The sequence below is a fragment of the Nicotiana tabacum genome, chromosome 13 (assembly GCF_000715075.1).
Source record: "Nicotiana tabacum cultivar K326 chromosome 13, ASM71507v2, whole genome shotgun sequence".
Lineage (NCBI taxonomy): Eukaryota > Viridiplantae > Streptophyta > Magnoliopsida > Solanales > Solanaceae > Nicotiana > Nicotiana tabacum.
In genome coordinates, this window is record NC_134092.1 from 48,084,946 (window position 1) to 48,103,978 (window position 19,033).

Sequence of the window (19,033 nt, forward strand, 5' to 3'; positions counted from 1 at the left end):
TCGAGGATTCATCATTATTTGATATAAAAACCTTAAGGGGTCGGTTACTGTGAGTTCGAAACTTACTCGAACTCGGCTATAAAAGCAGTACATTTACGTCTTCGATCAAGCCATCCGAAATCAAAATCCCGAACATGTTATTAAGCTTGGGGACTCGCCCTCGCTTAACTAAAAACCTAATGGTTTATTCTCGATATCAGCCGTGAGGTCGAAGCCACGAGCATGTACCTCCTCAAGAGTCTCTCTTTGAGATTGGCGCCTAGCATGCTCGACAATACGGGACAATCTAACCTTAGCAGCATCAGAAATTTCCTTTGCTCGAGTTATAGCGGCTTCGGCATCAGCTCGGTAGGAGACCACGAGCACCTCTGCCTCGGGTGTAGCCCTTACAAGCTCAGCGGCCAATCGAGTCTCGAGCTCTTCAACCTTCTGCGCTCGGGCCAAGTTCTCCTCCTTCACACTTTGGAGTTGACGCTCAACCGAAGACAGTTGGGCCCGAACCATTTCTTTCTCCGAGGCGAGACGGTCCATGTTCTGCTTCCACCCCCAAAGTATCTGCCTCTTTCATCTTGTCCTCCTCACGAAGCTACTCAACCAATTCGGCCTCTGCTGAACCTGCAGGATCAAAGTGTTAGTTGCCAATATCAAGTCAATACATAACAAGCTCCCAAAAATTTACATTACCCGTTCGATGAGCTCGGTCTGATCTGGATGAGCTTTTGTCAGTTCGGCCCAAATGCTCATGATCTCCTCTTCTTTTTGCACATAGAGGAGTTTGAGGGAGTTTCTCTCCTTCGTAAGCTTTTTGAGATCAGCCTCACATTGGGGCAGCTCAGCTTGGTACTTAGAAGACGCTTCTAGATGGAGCGTTGTAGCCTGTAGAGAAAGAAAGGAAACCAGACTTAGAGAAATAAGAACAAACGCAAGCATGGTAGCATGGGCTAAAACTCACTTGGTTCAAAAGCCGCTGAGCCTCATCAAAAATGAGTGATGCGTCAAGGTCAGAAACATCATCGACCCTCGTGAAGCAACCTTGAAATATATCATCCCCTTCGGGGGCCGTCCCCACTTCGAGGGTCCCCATGGACCGGGCATCCCGAAACTGCCCCTCAGAGAATGTGAGACTGGGCGGCCAATCATCGATATTAATTGCCCCGAGCGAGTCACTCGGGGCATTATCTTCTCTTTGAAGTGCCTCAAAACTAGACCCTTCGGGCACATCCATCGGCTGCTCATCACGGCAGGAGGCATCATCAACACCCGATGACTCGGGGACTTTGCTCGGACCTTCCCCCGAGATCACCTCGATCTACGGCTGAACCTCCTCGACAGTCACCGGCTCAGCAGTTCTCGAAGCTTCGATGCTTTCCCTATTCTGAGCCACCAGCAGGTAGTCAGCATCTTCTCCCTCCTCGTCTTCATCTCGTAGCGTTTGGACTACATCGGCAGACAGAACGGAGGGATCAGTCTTTGATTTTTGAGCCCTGCTTTTCTTGGGCCTTGGGGTATCTGGAGTTGAGGCCCTTCTCCTTTTCTTGTCTTTGGTCGGCTTTGGGGCCTCCCCTTCCCCGAGGGGAGGCGACCTCATGACGACATTATCTCCAAGACCTGTATGAGAAGAAATCAAATTAAAAAGAAGTATTTCATAGGAAAGCATAAAACACGGACATGGGAACTTACCATGATCTTTGGCCTCCCATCGACCCTTGGCCAAATCGCGCCACGAGCCCTCAGCATACGAAGAGGTTAAAACCAGTTGTCGAACCCAACCTACAAGGTCTGGGACTGCACGAGGGAACCAGGGGGAAGCTACACCATAAAGAAGAATATAGATGAGAAGAGGTAAAGGAAACATAACAAGTATTCAAACGTTATCGGTGAGGTTCTACTTATGCTTCATGTTCCATTCTTCGGGTAATGGCATCTTCTCGACAGGGATTAAGTCTGAGGTCTTGACTCGGACAAATCGGACCATCCACCCTCGGTCCTTGTCCTCGTCTATGCTCTAGAATAGCACCTTCGTGGCCCGGCGCTGAAGCCTTATCAGTCCACCCCGATAAAGACGGGGCTGTATAGACTAATAAGATGATTGAGGGTGAAAGACATACCCTCGATCTTGCTCGAGAAGAATCTGAGCAAAATGACAATGCGCCAAAAAGAGGGGTAGATCTAGACTAGGGTTACCCGGCATTGGCGGCAGAAGTCGATTATGACAGGATCGGCGAAACCCAGTGTGAAGGGTAAGTATACACACTTAAGAACCCTTTCACATGAGTGGTGATGTCCTCCTCGGGGGTAGGAATCACCACCTCTTTATTCTCCTAGTGGCAGTCTTTTTTCACTTACTCGAGATTGCCTTGGATATCGAACAGATGTATCTAGCATGCTCTCGCATCGGCCATGAGCCAAAGAGTGTTTTTCGACTTTAAAGTTGGAAGTAAGTTCACATGGCCCGGGGATGCACTCTTCGATACGTGGCTCCACCGGTGTCTTGTCACCGGTCGGCCGCGATGAGGAGGCCTTTTCTTCTTGAGGAATGGTCTTTGATGTTTTCGCCATTGCTATATGAGGTTTAAGGAAGAAGAAGACGGAATTTGTGTTTTAATAAGAGATTGGCAAACGTAAAACCGGCAAAGTGATGAACTTGAAGAGAATAAAAGAGCTTTTGAAGAATAGAAGAAAGTTTGAAGATAAAGTTTGAGAAGATTATGAAGGCGGTCTATTTATAATAGCCACTTTGATGATTTGAAAGCACTGGTGGCCGACCATCAACTGCGTTAATTAATGACCTTAGGGACTGTGCATACACGACGCTTCAATCGCTTCTGTCGCTTACGTCACGATGTTGACGTCATAATTGGTCGGGGTATTAGATCAAAGGCTCAGTTCATTTTTTCTCGTTACACTCCCAAGAAATGAGGGGACTATCTGTATACAGTCAAAATCGAGCCTACCTGATTTTTCTATTTGATCGATACAAGGGAGTTGCATCGGGGGTAGTCTCGTAATAAATCAGACCCGAGCTCGAAGATAAGACATCGAGCCTAGAGATCGAAGTGCACGTTGAGACCGAGACCAACAACAATCGAGACCAAGTATGACCGACTTCGAGGGAAGCATAATAACGGAATGGCGAGATATCAGCAACCAGTCGAAGATCACGGCGTGAATCTCGGGACAGATATCCGTGATTGGTCGAGGATCATGGCGTGAATCTCGGAATGGAGCAAATCAGAAGCGGTTAACTAGATGTTTATACGATTTCCTTCTAACATTAGAGACATACCATAATTAGGTTTCCTCTACTATATAAAGAGGAGTTCCGATCATTTGTAAGGCATCATGATCCACTGAAAAAATATACATATACGCTGCTTTCTTTGTCTTACTTACTATTCATCACTACTTGTTCCATCATCTGCTGTTCTTATTAACTAACCTCGAGACTATCTCGAATCAAGGTCGAGGCATTGTTTGCAGACCGATTTGATTTATTTTACTGTCCAATTTATCTATTTAATTCGTTGTTTATTAATTGGTACTGGTTTAAATCACATATCCTTAAAACCACAATATAAGTTTAATTATTACTCAATTTTGAGGGTAAACACCCTTCATATTCGAAGCACCGTCTGTGAAAAGGGTCCATACCCCCGATGATGTACCCGATTTTAACAAGAGTTCCTTTTTAACTTCGGATACGAGGGTTGGCGTGAAATCGGCCACGAAGTCCGCTAAAATTTGAGACTCGATGGCCGTCCGAGGTTGATATTCCATATTGTACCCACTGAGTTCGACGACCCATTTGGCCAATCGGCTCGATAGTTTGGGTTTATGCAAAATATTACGAAGTGGGTAAGTGGTTAATACGCATATAGGGTAGCATTGAAAGTATGGTCTTAACTTTCTAGAGGCGCTTATCAATGCAAGTGCCAATTTCTCCAAATGTGGATATCTAGTTTCTACTTCTCCTAAGGTTCGACTTACATAATAAACGGGAAATTGCGTACCTTGCTCTTCCCAAACTAGGACACCACTTACCACGATTTCCGATACTGCCAAGTACAAGAAAAGTTTTTCATCTGTCTTTGGAGTGTGAAGTAGTGGTGGGCTCGATAAGCACCACTTCAATTCCTCTAATGCCTATTGGAATTCCGGGGTCCAGGCGAAATCGTTCTTCTTTTTGAGCAGAGAGAAAAATCTGTGACTTCGATCCGATGACCTCGAAATGAATCGGCCTAAGGCAGCTATCCGTGCAGTCAGCCTCTGCACGGCTTTTTAACTGTTCACGACGGTGATGTCTTCGATGACCTTGATTTTATCGCGGTTGAACTCGATACCCCGATTCGATACCATGAAGCTAAGGAACTTGCCCGAACCGACCCCGAAAGCACATTTCTCGGGGTTGAGCTTCATGTTGTATTTCCTTACAATCTCGAATGTTTCCTGCAAATGAGCCAAATAGTCCTCTGCACGCAGGGACTTAACTAGCATGTCATCAATATAAACTTCCATTGATTTACCTATTTGTTCTTCGAACATTTTATTTACTAGGCGTTGGTAAGTAGCTCCTACATGTTTTAGCCCGACGTGAATTACATTATAACAATATGTTCCATACTTGGTGATAAATGAAGTCTTTTCTCGATCCTCCGGGTTCATTTGGATTTGATTGTACCCGGAATAAGCATTGAGAAAAGTAAGGATCTAGTGGCCGGCTGTGGCATCGATCATACGATCGATGTTAGGAAGTGGGAAATAATCTTTGGGGCACGCCTTATTTAAATCCTTATAATCTACACACATTCTAAGTTTGTTCCCTTTTTTAGGGACTACAACTACATTGGCTAATCATTCGAGATATTTCACCTCCCGAATGGACCCTATTTTGAGAAGTTTAGTTACCTCATCCGTTATGAATGCGTGCTTTACCTCGGTCTGGGGTCTTCTCTTTTGCTTCACCGGTTTGAACCTAGGGTCCATGCTTAGTCGATGCATCGTTATCTCCAGTGGGATCCCTGTCATGTCTAAATGGGACCAAGAAAAATAATCTATGTTATCAATAAGAAATTGAATAAGCTTTTTCCTGAGTTCAGGGTTTAATCCCATTCCCAGGTATATCTTTCGCTCAGGTAGGTACTTGATCAATATAACCTGTTCCAGCTCTTCGACCGTTGATTTGGTGGCGTCAGAATCTTCGGGAACAATAAAAGTTCGAGGGGTCAGAAAATCCTCCTCTTCTTCTTCTATCTCCAGCTTCCCTGATTCGGTCGAGGCTGGTGGCTGTGATTGCTATTTGACTTCCTGTTTACTTTTGATGCTCGACCTTTCTAAGGTTGATAGTGTCGATACTGGCATTACCTCATCGGCTGCAAACATTTCCTTTACAGCATGTTGCTCCCCGTATACTGGTTTACACCGGCCGACGTCAGAAATTTCATCATTTGGTGGAGAGTCGAAGGGACTGCCCTCATATTGTGGATCCAAGGCCTTCCGAGTAGGACATTGTACCTCATGTCGCCCTCGATTACGTGGAACTTGGTATCTTGAATGGTTTCAGCCACGTTCACCAGTAGAATAATCTCCCCTTTAGGTGTTTCACTAGCCATATTGAAGCCGTTTAAGACCCGAGTTGCGGGCACGATTTGATTTTGTAGGCCGAGCTGCTCCACGATCCTCAATCGGATGATATTCGCCGAGCTACCTCAATCTACTAAAACACGCTTAACTTGAACTTTATTTAACAAGATAGAAATTACCAGAGCGTCGTTGTGGGGCTGAGAAATGCCTTCTACTTCTTCGTCGTTGAATGATAAAGTGCCTTCAGGCACATAATCTTGGGTTCGATTTCCCCTAGTGATTGATACCTTAGTGCGTTTGAATATGGGTCCCTGTGGGGTGTCGACCCCACCGACGATCATATGAATAATATGTTGGGGTTTCTCCTGTTAATTTTTCCTATTGGCATCCCTTTCTCTGAAATGATTCTTGGCTCGATCGTTGAGGAACTCTCGAAGATGGCCCTCATTAAATAGACGGGCTACTTTCTCCCTTAATTGCCTGCAATCCTCGGTCTTGTGACCATGCGTGCCATGATACTTGCACATCAAATTTGGATTTCTTTGGGAAGGATCGGTTTGTATGGGTCTGGGCCACCTAGTATCTTTGATCCTTCTGATTGCCGATACAATGCCCGATGTATCGATGCTAAAGTTATATTCCGATAACCGAGGAGCCTTTATGGGATCGGCATACTTGTCAAAACCACTTTTGCTCATAAGTCCCCGAGAATTCTATCCTCGATCACTTCTTCGATCGCTCCGGGCGGAATTGCGTCCTGAATCATTGTTCCTTCGATCTGCGATATATGGTTGATATTGGTATCTGTTCGATCTTGGATCCCTGTCGACGTCCCTCTGGTTTTTAACTGCCGACCTGTTAGTATGTACTGAACTGGAAGGGGTTCCTAATTGGTCGTCCTCGACCCTGATCTTCGATTGATATCGATTATGCATATCTGCCCAAGTTACAACTGGATACTCGATCAAATTTTGTTTCAATTGTCGTGATGCTATCGAACTCCGCTCGTTCAACCCTTGGGTGAAAGCTTGAACGGCCCAATCATCTGTGACCGGTGACAACTCCATGCGTTCCATTTGAAATCGGGATACAAACTCCCTCAACATTTCATTATCCCGTTGTCTTACTTTGAAAAGGTCTGATTTCCTCGTTGGACCTTTATGGCCCCGACATGTGCCTTTACGAAAGAATCTGCTAACATGGCAAACGAGCCGATAGAATTTGGTGGCAGGTTGTGATACCAAATCATTGCTCCATTCGAAAGGGTCTCTCAGAATTTTTTCAACAGCACAGATTCGATTTCATCATCTTCTAAATCGTTACCCTTGATGGTGCATGTATACGAAGTAACATGCTCGTTGGGATCGGTGGTCCCATTATATTTGGGTATGTCTGGCATACGAAACTTCTTTGGAATAGGCTTCTGAGACGCACTTAGAGGAAACAGCTTTTGTACAAACTTCTTCGAATCCACCCCTTTCAAGATTGGCGGTGCCCCCGGTATTTGGTCAACTCGAGAGTTGTATGTCTCCATTTTTTTATCGTTGGCTTCGATTCTCTTCTCTCCCAATTCAATTCTTTTGGTGAGTTCCTCGAGCATTTTCATTACCGTAGGATCATTCCCCGATTCGTTACCATTCGACCTTTCCGGTACTGGCTCGGTACGACGAGTAATTTCCGGCTCGACCCTATTCAGAGCTCTATGTTGATTTTGTAACTGAGCAATAGTGACTTGCTGAGCCTGAAGTATCTCGAATATCACTTGGAGACTGACTCCTTCGTCTCCTCTACCCTGTGTTCCTTGGTTACTAGATCGGCCTTCTTTGTGTACGCTCCCCTCGAGATCTGCGCCTAGGTCCGCATTTAGAGCAACGTGCGAACTGACATCGACTGGGTTGGCAACCGATGCTCCCCCGAAAATAGCCTATGGCACCTCGACCCCTGGAGCAATCACATTTTCGTTTTCACCGTGGAATCCGAGGCCATTGTCACCGTGTGTGGATGCGTTTTGTGAGTTTGACATATTTTAACCTGAAAGCAAAGATACTTGACAAGAACAAGCGTAAAATAGTGCGTTTTACCAAAATCAGTATTCAACAATCACTATTATCCTTAGCCCCACGGTGGGCGCCAAACTGTTTACCCTTAAAATTGAGTAACAATTAAACTTATATTGTGGTTTTAAGGATATGTGATTTAAACTAGTACCAATTGATAAACAACGAATTAAATAGATAAATTGGACAGTAAAATAAATCAAACCGGTCTACAAACAATGCCTCGACCTTGATTCGAGATAGTCTCGAGGTTAGTTAATAAGAACAGTAGAGGATGGAACAAGCAGTGATGAACAGTAAGTAAGACAAAGAAAGCAGCGTATATGTATTATTTTTCAGTGGATCATGATACCTTACAAATGATTGGAACACCTCTTTATATAGTAGAGGAAACCTAATTATGGCATGTCTCTAATTTTAGAAGGAAATCGTATAAACAGCTAGTTAACCGCTTTTGATTTGGTCCGTTCCGAGATTCACGCCATGATCCTCGACCAATCACGAATATTCGTCCCGAGATTTACGTCGTGATCTTCGACCGGTTACTGATATCTCGCAATTCTGTTATTATGCTTCCCTCAAAATTGGTCATACTTGGTCTCGATTGTTGTTGGTTTTGGTCTCAACGTACACTTCGATCTCTAGGCTCGATGTCTTATCTTCGAACTCAGGTCTGATTTATTACGAGGTTACATCGATGCAACTCCCTTGCCTCAATCAAACAGCAAAATCGGATAGGCCCGATTTTTACCGTATATATGTGGTTAAATTTGTAAATTGATTTTTAACTTTGGTGCTTCCCACTTTGAATTCATCCAACTCCTTTTGGAGGACACTCCACAAATGCTTGCCGTGTGGGTTCCGACTACCATTTCCAAATTCACTCAACACGCTTAAGAAAAGCCATAACCCCCCACCCCTACTCCCGAAAACCAATCCCAACCTAACCGGGTCGACCCGTTACCTTCCAAATCGTCTTCTTCTCTTTCCTCTCCCCTTCCTTGATACTTCCCATAAATTCATTGCCTTACAACCAAATTCAATCATGATAATCTCGAGTTGAATCAAATTTCCTCTAGAATCATATACCTTCGAGTTGATCATTGATCAACCGTCTACTCTAATCCCAACTTCTAATTAACAGGTACTGCGACGTAGGCATCATCATCTTGTTATTTCATTTCAGGTCAGGAATTCATTCTTTCTCAGAGCTTTTAATTATAAATATCAATTACTTCTTGGTGTTTTAATTGCAGAATAAAGCAGGTTTCGCCGTTGTCTGTTGTATAAGCAAAGATGTTTTCGAAGATATTTGGGAAACCCAAGCAGGAAACTAATGCTCTTGCGACTCTTGACAAATTAAACGAGGTATAATAATCGCTATTTGCCCATTAATTATATTAACTGTAACTATTGAAATCAATAGTGGAAAAAGAATGTCAGTTGCTTTTGTTTGAACGCAGATCAATGGAATAATTGATCCCAGGAAAAATTCCTAGGGTTCGGCTGTGAATTTATTGATACTGCTAAACTCTTTTAAGTCTTATACAGCTGACTTCATTTATTTGCATAAAGTACACCGACTAGCTTTGGGCAAACATTGTATTTGTGTTAAAAAAATTCATTTAATATGTATAAATAATTTATCAAGAACCCAGGGAACAAAAATAATTGTTGTCTAGAACCCCTAAACTAAATATCCTAGCTCCGCCTCTGCGTGTAGGTGATACTGACTAGTTGGGATTAAACTAGTTTTCAGTGTAGTGATAAATGTGAGATTTATAGATAACCCTAACTTGCTTAGAATACGAATTATTTAGCATTGGAATCGAATTGACCTGCACATAGCGGAATGGATATAGAGGAATTGTATAGCTAAGTCTCCAAGGGGATGTCCTAGTGGTTGAGACATACAACTTGGAAATCCCGTGTTTGACTTGCCTATAACACTTGGTAATTGGTATTAGGCCATCTAGCATGATTACCTTGAGAAAGAGAAACTGTGTTTGTGGCTACCTGATGGATTAAGCGAGCTGTGCACCCTGATTCGGATACCACCTATATTTTTAAAGAGAGGACTGATTTAACCGATCCTGAATTTGGTGTACTAAGGCATATTGATTGCTTGATTGTAAAGCTATCTTCAAAATCGATGGTTGATGGCCATTTAGAGGGGCATATCTTACTATCTTTCAAATTGTCGCCTGACATTTAACTAGGTACGAGGATTGTCATTAGTGTCATGAGGATGTATATCTAAGAGGTAGCCTATCAAGGATGATCTTCCTTTTTACTGGTTTCATTTTTCAATACATTTGCTTCTCGTCATTCTTCTCATTAGGACGTTGGGGAATGTAGTTATGTGCTGCTCTCTTGCGAAATTGCAGTCCTTGTTCTTTTTACTGTTGGTGCCTCAGGAGGAATTCCCATTAGGTTGACAATTTCGTTCCACATTCGTTGGGCATATTACATGGGCTGTTTTATTTATTAGGTAATTTATTTTATTGGATAGCATTATAGGATTGGATCTCTATTACCAATGAGAATTGCTCTGTTAGGTAGTCATAGGTGATACGGAGAAAAGTGGTGGTTGAACTCTGTGCTTGTTAGGGAGCATTATTTACCCTGTTTGTTTACACACAATTGTAAAATTTTATACAGGTCAAATGGATTGTTTTTCCTGCTTTGTGGATGATTTGTCCATTGCAAGCAGGTGCATATATTTTGAATTTTTTTGTTTTTCATTTGTCCAGACTCTGGAGATGCTTGAGAAGAAGGAGAAAGTGCTTCAGAAGAAGGCTTCTGCAGAGGTTGAGAAGGCCAAAGATTTTACAAGAGCAAAGAACAAAAGAGGTATGGATGAATCTTTTGTGCTTTCATGGAAATTTTAATTTTCTAGATCCTGTTTTGCTTATGTCATGTGGACTTTGTATTAGATAATACTCTTATTGCTCCGTTATATCTTGCTTCATATTTAGATAGGTATAATGGGTTAGTTTGTTAGTCACTGGCTTTGTAGATACTTGTTGCACTTCGTGACTGGATGCTGCACCTGAATGGCTCTACATACTTGCTCTTTTAGTTGCATATCACTTTGTTTGCCCCCTTTGAATTATCTAGTATGTGATAACACAGTTTAAAGAGCATAGGAAGTTCTCTAGATCTGTTATCTCTTGATATTTCTTACCTTCTTTTCTCAACTGAAGAGAATTTACGTGATTCTTGCTGCTGGCCTACATGAGTAATTGTCATTTATGATGCAGCGGCAATACAATGTTTGAAGAGGAAGAGGCTCTATGAACAACAAATTGAGCAGCTTGGCAATTTCCAGCTTCGCATCCATGATCAGGTTTGCTTGTTAATTAGTAACCTTTGTTTAATGTTCCATGAAATATTGGTCATACACCTATTCACTTGTCAAACTTTCAATTTCTAGATGATAATGCTAGAAGGTGCAAAAGCTACAACTGAAACTGTTGATGCTTTGAGAACTGGAGCATCCGCAATGAAAGCAATGCAGAAAGCAACGTAAGTAACAAAGTTGCTCTATTTAGTTATATCCTCAAATTACTAAAGCACATGTATCCTATTTGTTTTTATCATTTGTTTTTATCCTATTCTTTATTCATATGATGTCTGGAGTATATTTGGGTTATTGGTATGGTTCTTTTCTCCTTTCTCTGATTAAAGATTGCATTGTATTGGCAGGAATATTGATGATGTGGACAAGACAATGGATGAAATAAATGAACAGACTGAGAATATGAAACAAATACAGGAGGCTTTGGCTACTCCAATTGGTGCAGCAGCTGATTTTGATGAGGTTCCCGATCTATCACTTGATTATGCTTCCCTATGAGCTCTATGGCATTCTTTGTTGGACAGTCTATATTCTATGCTAGAGTACTTTGTCAACGTAAAATGCTTATGCATTTCTGCTATTTCTGCTGTTGCAGGATGAATTGGAGGCTGAACTTGAAGAGTTGGAAGGTGCTGAATTGGAAGAGCAGCTCCTTCAACCAGCAACTACTGCCCCTGATGCACCAATCCATGTTCCTGCGGGGAGGCAACCTGCTCGGCCCATTCCTCAGAGGCGTACAGCTGAGGAAGATGAACTTGCTGCTTTGCAAGCAGAGATGGCTCTTTGAGCTAGTCCCTCTTTTGTTTTAACCGGTAAGCTGTCCTACCAGTCCATCTGAATATTAGTCAGTATGATTTTCAACTGGTAACTTATTGGTGAAATGAGAGCACCTGTCTTTGAAAGATTTCACCTAAGACATGCAATTGCCCGAGCCTTCTTGGATTTGAATGATTGAGGTCCTCAGTTGCAATTGCATGTAGTGTATCTAGATTTACACTCATTTGTTTGCAATAACTTGGAGGAAAGTGCTTGTCTGCAATCATTTGTTGGTTTATGATGATATTTTTCTTCTGCAGATATTATCACGGGTAGCTTACATATATAGACTGGTTGTACGCATGCATGAGACTACTGCAATTACTTTCACATGCGAGAGACTACTGCAATTGCTTTCACATGCGAGAGACTACTGCAATTGCTTTCACATGCGAGAGACTACTGCAATTGCTTTCACATGCGAGAGATCTATGTCGGTTAGTAGGACTATGTACATAATTGTGTTGCAGAAAATGGTGAATTCCATGAACATCAGAATTTATGGTTCATGCTTAAGTGAATCTTATGTTCACTACGTCCCTTTTTTCTTAAACAAAATTAAGAATCTCCTTTGTAATCTTGTACCATCTCAGAAGGATGATTATATGAAATGTTTTGTCTGCTTCTGCAAATTGGTGATTGAATGGCTGGTGCATGTCGGTAGTTTGTCGTTCTTTTTTATCCAGTCATTGCTTACAAAATCTTGAGCTAAAACCTTGATATGCCTTGATCTTTCCCTGCTCATGCTGTACGCCTTGGTAGTTTAGGTCTGAATGGCAATTGATTTTGGACTAACTTCACGACGTCTGGTTTTGATCTGTGCAGAAGTATATCATATTCTTATTAGTTCATGCCAAAGTATATTTCATTCTTATCTTTTGATGTTTCCTTGTAGCATCGGAACTGAAATGAGCTCTTGATTTATGGTCCGAAAAAATGAGATTTAGTTGTAGGGTGTCTTGTGAGTGATTAAACGAGTCATGTTAGATTATTAGCAATGTAGTGAATGGACTTGCATGCTATTCTGCATAGGGGTGAAAAATAAGCAGTTTGGATTTTACAACTATGAGAATAAGTCACATGCTTGTTGTCAAACCCTCCCTTTCTTCTGAATCAAGAGACCATCTTTAGTCCTTCAGGGAAAGAAGTAGCTTTGTCAGAGGCGGAGCCAGAATTTAAAGTTTATGGGTTCGAAATACTAGTCTTTCTAATCTACTGAGATCTAAATTAATAATTTTTATATTTCAATGAATTTCTTACTACAAATTCAGGTTTGGATCAAAGCTATTGGGTTCAGTTGAACCCGTAGCCGAAAAGCTAGCTCCGCCCCTGGCTTTGTAGGTAACTCTGCTTCTATCCTTTGCTTGTGTGAAGGTTCCAAGTCCATTTTGCTAGGTCCGGTAGCTTATGGTGAGTGTAATCAAGATACTTGAATGGCGCATTTGTAATTTCTCAATTCTTGAGTTCTCGAATAAAGCGTAAATGGTATGACAATTGTTTCTTTGTTTCTTCAGCAATATGTCAGAATTATTTTTGGAGATGTTCTCCTCCCCAGTCCCTGTCCCCAAGTGGTAAAGATAGGTTATGAATGGCCGATTGGCGGGACAAGAGTCTCTGGGGAATGTAAAGTCTCAAGGCATTGGACCCGGTGCGTACTAGAAAGGAGAAGTAAAATTATAGGATTTATGCAATTTAATCGTGAAGTAAACAAATGAAGAATTTCTGCCTTAGAAAGAATACACGAGGATTGATTTGTCGAACAGAATAAATATGAAATCTACAATACCAATCAACTATCAGAAGAAAAAAAAGACCAAAAAAAAGGACATGGGTACAATAAAGTGCTCAGTGAATCATGTAGGTAATTGCCAAAGCAACCAGCATAAGCACATAGGCTATTCCTTGATCAATTGCAACTCCTGCAATAGTAAATAGATATGCTCAATTTCAAACTGTTAAAACAACTCATTGATAAGCACATATGTCAGATTCGTAAAACTTGTCATTTATCTAAAAATTGAATACAACTCTTCTCTTGTGACAGTTGCGAAGTCGGAAGGGGAAGGGGGGGAGGGGGACTGGAAGGAGGAGAGAGAGAGAACAAAGTCACAAACCGTCGTTTGAAGGGGCAGGGGCTGGCTCAGGGACTTGAGCATTGATAGAAGGAATAGCCAATGCTAGAAGAAAAGCCAAAACTATCATTAAAGAGACTCTTAAGACCTCCATTTTCACCTTCTTTTTTCTTCCTTTTTCTTGAAACAGAGCAGAGACCATGCAGCACACTTTGAGACCCTTTAAATCCTTCTACTAGAACTAGAATGTTGTGCCAACGCTGCCCTAAAAGGTAGTATTTAAAGGAGTCAGAGATGAGAGGGAATCCTTGACTGTCACCTTTTTTGAATTTTAATTAAAGGTATCTCCAATCGGTAGCCACTCTGTCATTCTCTTTGTTCCAAGTTTGTTAAGGACCAAGAGCCGATTTCAGCCGTTGATCATGGCCACGTGTAAGGACAGCAAACGCTGCATGTTCTGACTACAGGCAGTATTGAGCTGTAGAGTATATATTCCATCTGTTTCAATTTATGTGAATCTGTTTGACTGAGCACGAAGTTTAAGAAAAAATAAAAAAAATTAGAATTTGTGGTCCTAAACAAATCAGAAAGGGGTCCAGAGTATTTGTGTGATTATAAAAACTTCTCATTAAGGGTAGAATTAAAAGTTTAAGCGAAATTATTTTCAAATTTAGAAAGGGGTCATTTTTTTTGGAACGGATTAAAAAAAAATAGGTTCACATAAATTGAACGGAGAGATAAAAGAGTAGTAAAATGGTGGACCTCGTACAATGCTTGAAAATTCCTTTTCACTCCCCACATGGAATAAATGATTGGCTGTCAAATATGATTTGTGTCTCTTTCTTTAGTTATTTTCAAATTTCAAAATAGATTCTGTTGCTCCCCAATGCACACATAAATATTCGTGGTCAACACGTAATAAAGTGATAATAAAGAGTATTGAACTCATAGAGACTTGTCGTTAACTGTCTACTATAACGGCCCGCTCGATCGTTTTGAATATTTTAGCCCTCATTCCCTATTTATTGCCTCCTCGATGCTATATTGTGATTATGTGACTTGTCGGGGTATTTGGTTTTGATTTCAGGTGAGTTTCGGAGTAAAATATGACACATCGTCCCTAAGTTGGAGGTTTAATTTGTAAGAGTTGACTGTAGTTTGATTTTATGTAGACGACTCCGGAATGGAGTTTTGACGATTTCAATAGCTCCGTATAGTGATTTTAGACTTAGGAGCGTGTCCGGATATTGATTTAGAGGTCCGTTGGTCGTTTCGGTGTGAATTGACGAAAGTTAGAAGGTTGAAGGTTTGCAAGGTTGGAAAGTTTGATTGGGAGTTGACTTTATTGATATCGGGGTCGGTTCCCGATTTCGGATATTGGAATAGGTCCGTTGTGTTATTTATGACTTGTGTGCAAAATTTGAGGTCAATCAGAGTTGATTTGATAGGTTTCAGCATCGAATATAGAAGTTAGAAGTTCATTTGGCTTGAATCGATGCGCGATTCGTGGCTCTAGTGTTGTTTGACGTGATTTGACGCTTCGAGCGTGTTCGTATGATATTTTAGGACTTGTTGGTATGTTTGGTTGAGGTCCCGGGGGGCTCAGGTGTAATTCAGACCAAACTTGCTTGTGACTCATAACACCTATGAACCTAGAGCTCTGGTACCAACTTGTCACAACTTCAATTTTCCTCCGTAGGATGTCGTGATGACACCTAGTTTCTAAGACTAGGTAAGCCTAACATTTACGCAGAAATAACTGAAATAATAATAAACCCTCAAATACTCAACATCTATATAAAATAAACTCCACTGCTCAACATATACAATTTCCCCAAAATCTAGTGATATCAAGTCACAAGCTCTACAACGGTATCATAGTCATCCATGTACAAGTGTATCTAATAAAAGAAGGAAAATATAGAAATAGATATAAGGTGACTCCGAGGCCTACGGACGTCGGCAAGTGTACCTTGAAGTCTCCAAATATAAACTCAGCTCACTGATGCCGGGACTGGTAGGAGGTACCTGAATCTGCAGAAAAATATATGCAGAAGCATAGCATGAGTACACCATAATGATACCCAGTAAGTGCCAAGCCTAACCTCGGTAGAGTAGTGGCTAGGTCAGGTCAAGCCCTTACTGGAATAAATAGGAAAAGAAATTGTACAATTGTATGGCAGTATAGAAATGATAGTAATGAAATTGAAACAACAATAGCATGTCAAGTTTAGCTACACGGAACTAATGAAATTGATGCAATATGGAGAAAACAAGAAATGATGTGCTAAGGAAACAAAGCAGCTAAAGACAAGTGCAGCAATAGAGAAGTGCCAACAAAAGTCACTACCGAGGTACCGCCTCGTAGTCTCAAGAATAATTCACAGTCTTTCCTTATATCACCGCGGGAGCCTTGCATTTAGTTTTGAAAATCATTTTTTCCCGAAATAGTATTCCGCGTTTTAGCCCACCTTATCACACCGCATGGCATCTAGTAGTTCCCCTAGTAGCCATGCGTATCAAGCTCACCTTATTTCACCGCATGCGTTTTAACCCCAAAACCTTATACCACCGCATGCGTATCAATATTATAACGTATCACAAATCGCATCGCAAGTGCCCAATATCTCCACTTGCCAAACAAATCAAAAATAACAGTATTTGCACAATAAGGAGTCCACGGCTCAACCACAATGTACACAAAGTCTCGACAATAACAACCGGAAGTGAATAACTCAACATAATAGTATTTCATAACTTAACACTTTGCCTCAATGTGAATCATGACCTTTATAACTCAATACCAATTTCAACAACAAAATATTCCAAGAATGGCAACTTCAAGTAAGGAATTCAATGGTTAAATAATGAATAAGGAATAAAGGAAACAAGAACTTCAATTAAACACGTAGAGCAATTAGCAAGTAAGAGATAGGACAAGTAGCACATGTGAAAATAGACCAATGGTGACGAATATATCATGATAAGATACCTCAATTAAGGCATGAAAGGAATCTACATAGCTAAAATCGGTAATTTTCACATTTAGCCCGTGCACACACCCGTTACCTTGCGTACACGACTTTCACACATCACAGTTATCGAAAACAACACAAATCCTAAGGGGTAATTCCCCCACACAAAGTTAGGCAAGACACTTACCTCAAAACACGCTAACTCAATCCACTAGTAGGCCTTTCGCTCGATTTTCCAACTCCGAATGGCTCGAATCTAGCCAAAACAACTTCGTACCATAAATATAAACTATAGGAAACTAATTTGAATAATAAAATTACGATCTTTACAAAAAAATAAAAAGTCAACCAGGGCCCGCGTCTTGGAACCCGACCAACCATACAAGAATTACTCAAATTCGACCTCAAATCGCCTTTCAAAACTCAAAAATTTAGTCTAGCAAGTTTTTAACCATTTTCCCCCAAATTTCCAACTCAAATCCCTAAATGATGAAAATAGTAATTGATTCATGAAATATAGTCCAATCCATGTTAGAATCACTTACTCCAACAATACCCTTGAAAAACCCTTGAAAAATCGCCTCACACCAAGCTCTCTAGGTCAAAAATATGAAAAATGACATGAACTCTCGTTTTTGAAATTATATTCTGATGCCCAGTGATTTCTTCTTCGCGCGCGCGAAAGTGCCTCGCGTTCGCGAAGCACAAATTAAGTTGCTGCCAAAATGCCTCTTCCACGAACGCGATAACCCACTCGTGAACGCGATGGCCAAACGATCCCAAGCTTCGCGAATGCGAAGCCTCATTCGCGAACGCGTAGACCAAACGCGTGAGGTCCCCAGCCTGCCTCTCTTCTTCGCGAACGCGGCTCCTTGCTCGCGATCGCAGTGCACAAACCCACTGAACCTTCGCGAACGCGAAGGGTAAATTTCCAGCAACCCCTGAAGACTCTACGCGAACACGGGAAAACCTTCGCGAACGCGTAGAAAGAAAATTGACCTGCAGAAAACCAGTAGTTTCAGCAATCCTTAGGTTCCGAAATGCGCCGAACAAAGTCTCGTGAATCGGTACAGAGATGTTTGTACTTATCTTCGGGAGGCTATGGAGCTTTTAGGAAAGCTCCACTTCTTTGATTCCTTATCGTGCGGATTTATTGACTTAGAAATTCTAAACCTCTGTCTTTCTATTCTCTCACAGATTGTGAGGACACGCATAACTAGATCGGATGATCAGACACTCGCGCCCCTTGCTAGAGCCACGAGAGGGCGGGGCTAGGGCAGTGGCTGAGGACGAGCACATGGTGTAGCCAGAGCATCAACCCGAGCTACTACAGAGGAGCCGCCAGTAGCTCCAGTTGGAGGGCAGGCACCTGAGATGCCTGTCACTACCCCTACACTTCAGGAGACTCTTGCCCAGGTTTTGAGCATATTTGACACTTTAGCTCAGGCGGGGTTGATTTCACTTGCTCCTGCTACATCTCAGGCCGAGGGAGGAGCACAGACTCCTACCGCCCATACCCCAGAGAAGCAGGTCTAGGTTGACCAGGTCCTAGAGGTCATACCAGTGTAGTCGGATGTCCCAGTTCAGCCTGAGGTTAGGGCAGAAGCTTCTGAGGGAGAGCAACTCAGGCTCGAGAGGTACAAGAAGTACCACCCTCCTGCTTTCAGCAGTTTGGCTTCAGAGGATGCACATGATTTTCTTAGGGAGTGCCATCGTATCCTCCGTATTATGGGTATTGAGGAGTCGAGTGAGGTTACTTTCACTACGTTCCAGCTTAAGGGAGTGGTTTATCAGTGGTGGCGAGCGTATGAGTTGGGTAGTCCAGCCGAGGCAATTTCACTCGCATGGGCTCAGTTCTTAGATATGTTCATGAGGGAGTTTGTTCCCAAGAGTCTTAGGGATAAATGGAGCGTAGAGTTTGAGCAGTTGTGCCAGAGTGCTATGACCGTGTCGGAGTATGCAGTCCGGTTTAGTGATTTGTCCAGGCATACACCAACCTTCGTTGCTACTGTCAAAGAGCAAGTTCGTCAATTTATCGAGGGGCTCAAACCTGGTATCAAATTCAGCATGACTTGAGAGTTGGAGATGGACATCCCACACCAGCAAGTAGTATAGATCGCTAGGAGATTGGAGGGTATGTGGTCCCGATAGAGATAGGAGAGGGAGGCCAAG

General features: G+C 42.0%; 1 protein-coding gene across 3 annotated transcripts; it reads left to right on the forward strand.

The window, feature by feature from the left end:
* Window positions 1-8,562: 8,562 nt before the first annotated feature.
* LOC107830925 (vacuolar protein sorting-associated protein 32 homolog 2) lies at window positions 8,563-12,446 on the forward strand. Of its 3 annotated transcripts, none has more exons than XM_016658613.2 (8): window positions 8,563-8,781; window positions 8,894-9,005; window positions 10,391-10,490; window positions 10,901-10,986; window positions 11,074-11,165; window positions 11,346-11,460; window positions 11,594-11,810; window positions 12,075-12,446. In XM_016658613.2, the coding sequence occupies exons 2-7, from the start codon at window positions 8,934-8,936 to the stop codon at window positions 11,783-11,785; spliced, it is 657 nt and encodes a 218-aa protein (XP_016514099.1). In that variant the 5' UTR covers window positions 8,563-8,781; window positions 8,894-8,933; the 3' UTR covers window positions 11,786-11,810; window positions 12,075-12,446. The 3 variants fall into 3 exon arrangements, with proteins under 3 accessions (XP_016514099.1, XP_016514100.1, XP_016514101.1); XM_016658614.2 differs by having other exon boundaries at window positions 8,683-8,823; XM_016658615.2 differs by having other exon boundaries at window positions 8,684-8,823; window positions 8,904-9,005.
* The last annotated feature ends 6,587 nt before the right edge of the window (window positions 12,447-19,033 follow it).

What these genes read in the sequence shown, in the direction of transcription:
- LOC107830925 (XM_016658613.2), top strand. Translation starts at nt 8,934, where the DNA reads ATGTTTTCGAAGATATTTGGGAAACCCAAGCAGGAAACTAATGCTCTT. An exon ending in CTCTTGACAAATTAAACGAG is followed by an intron (nt 9,006 to 10,390) that starts GTATAATAATCG and finishes TCATTTGTCCAG; the next exon opens with ACTCTGGAGATGCTTGAGAA. An exon ending in AGCTTCGCATCCATGATCAG is followed by an intron (nt 10,987 to 11,073) that starts GTTTGCTTGTTA and finishes TTCAATTTCTAG; the next exon opens with ATGATAATGCTAGAAGGTGC.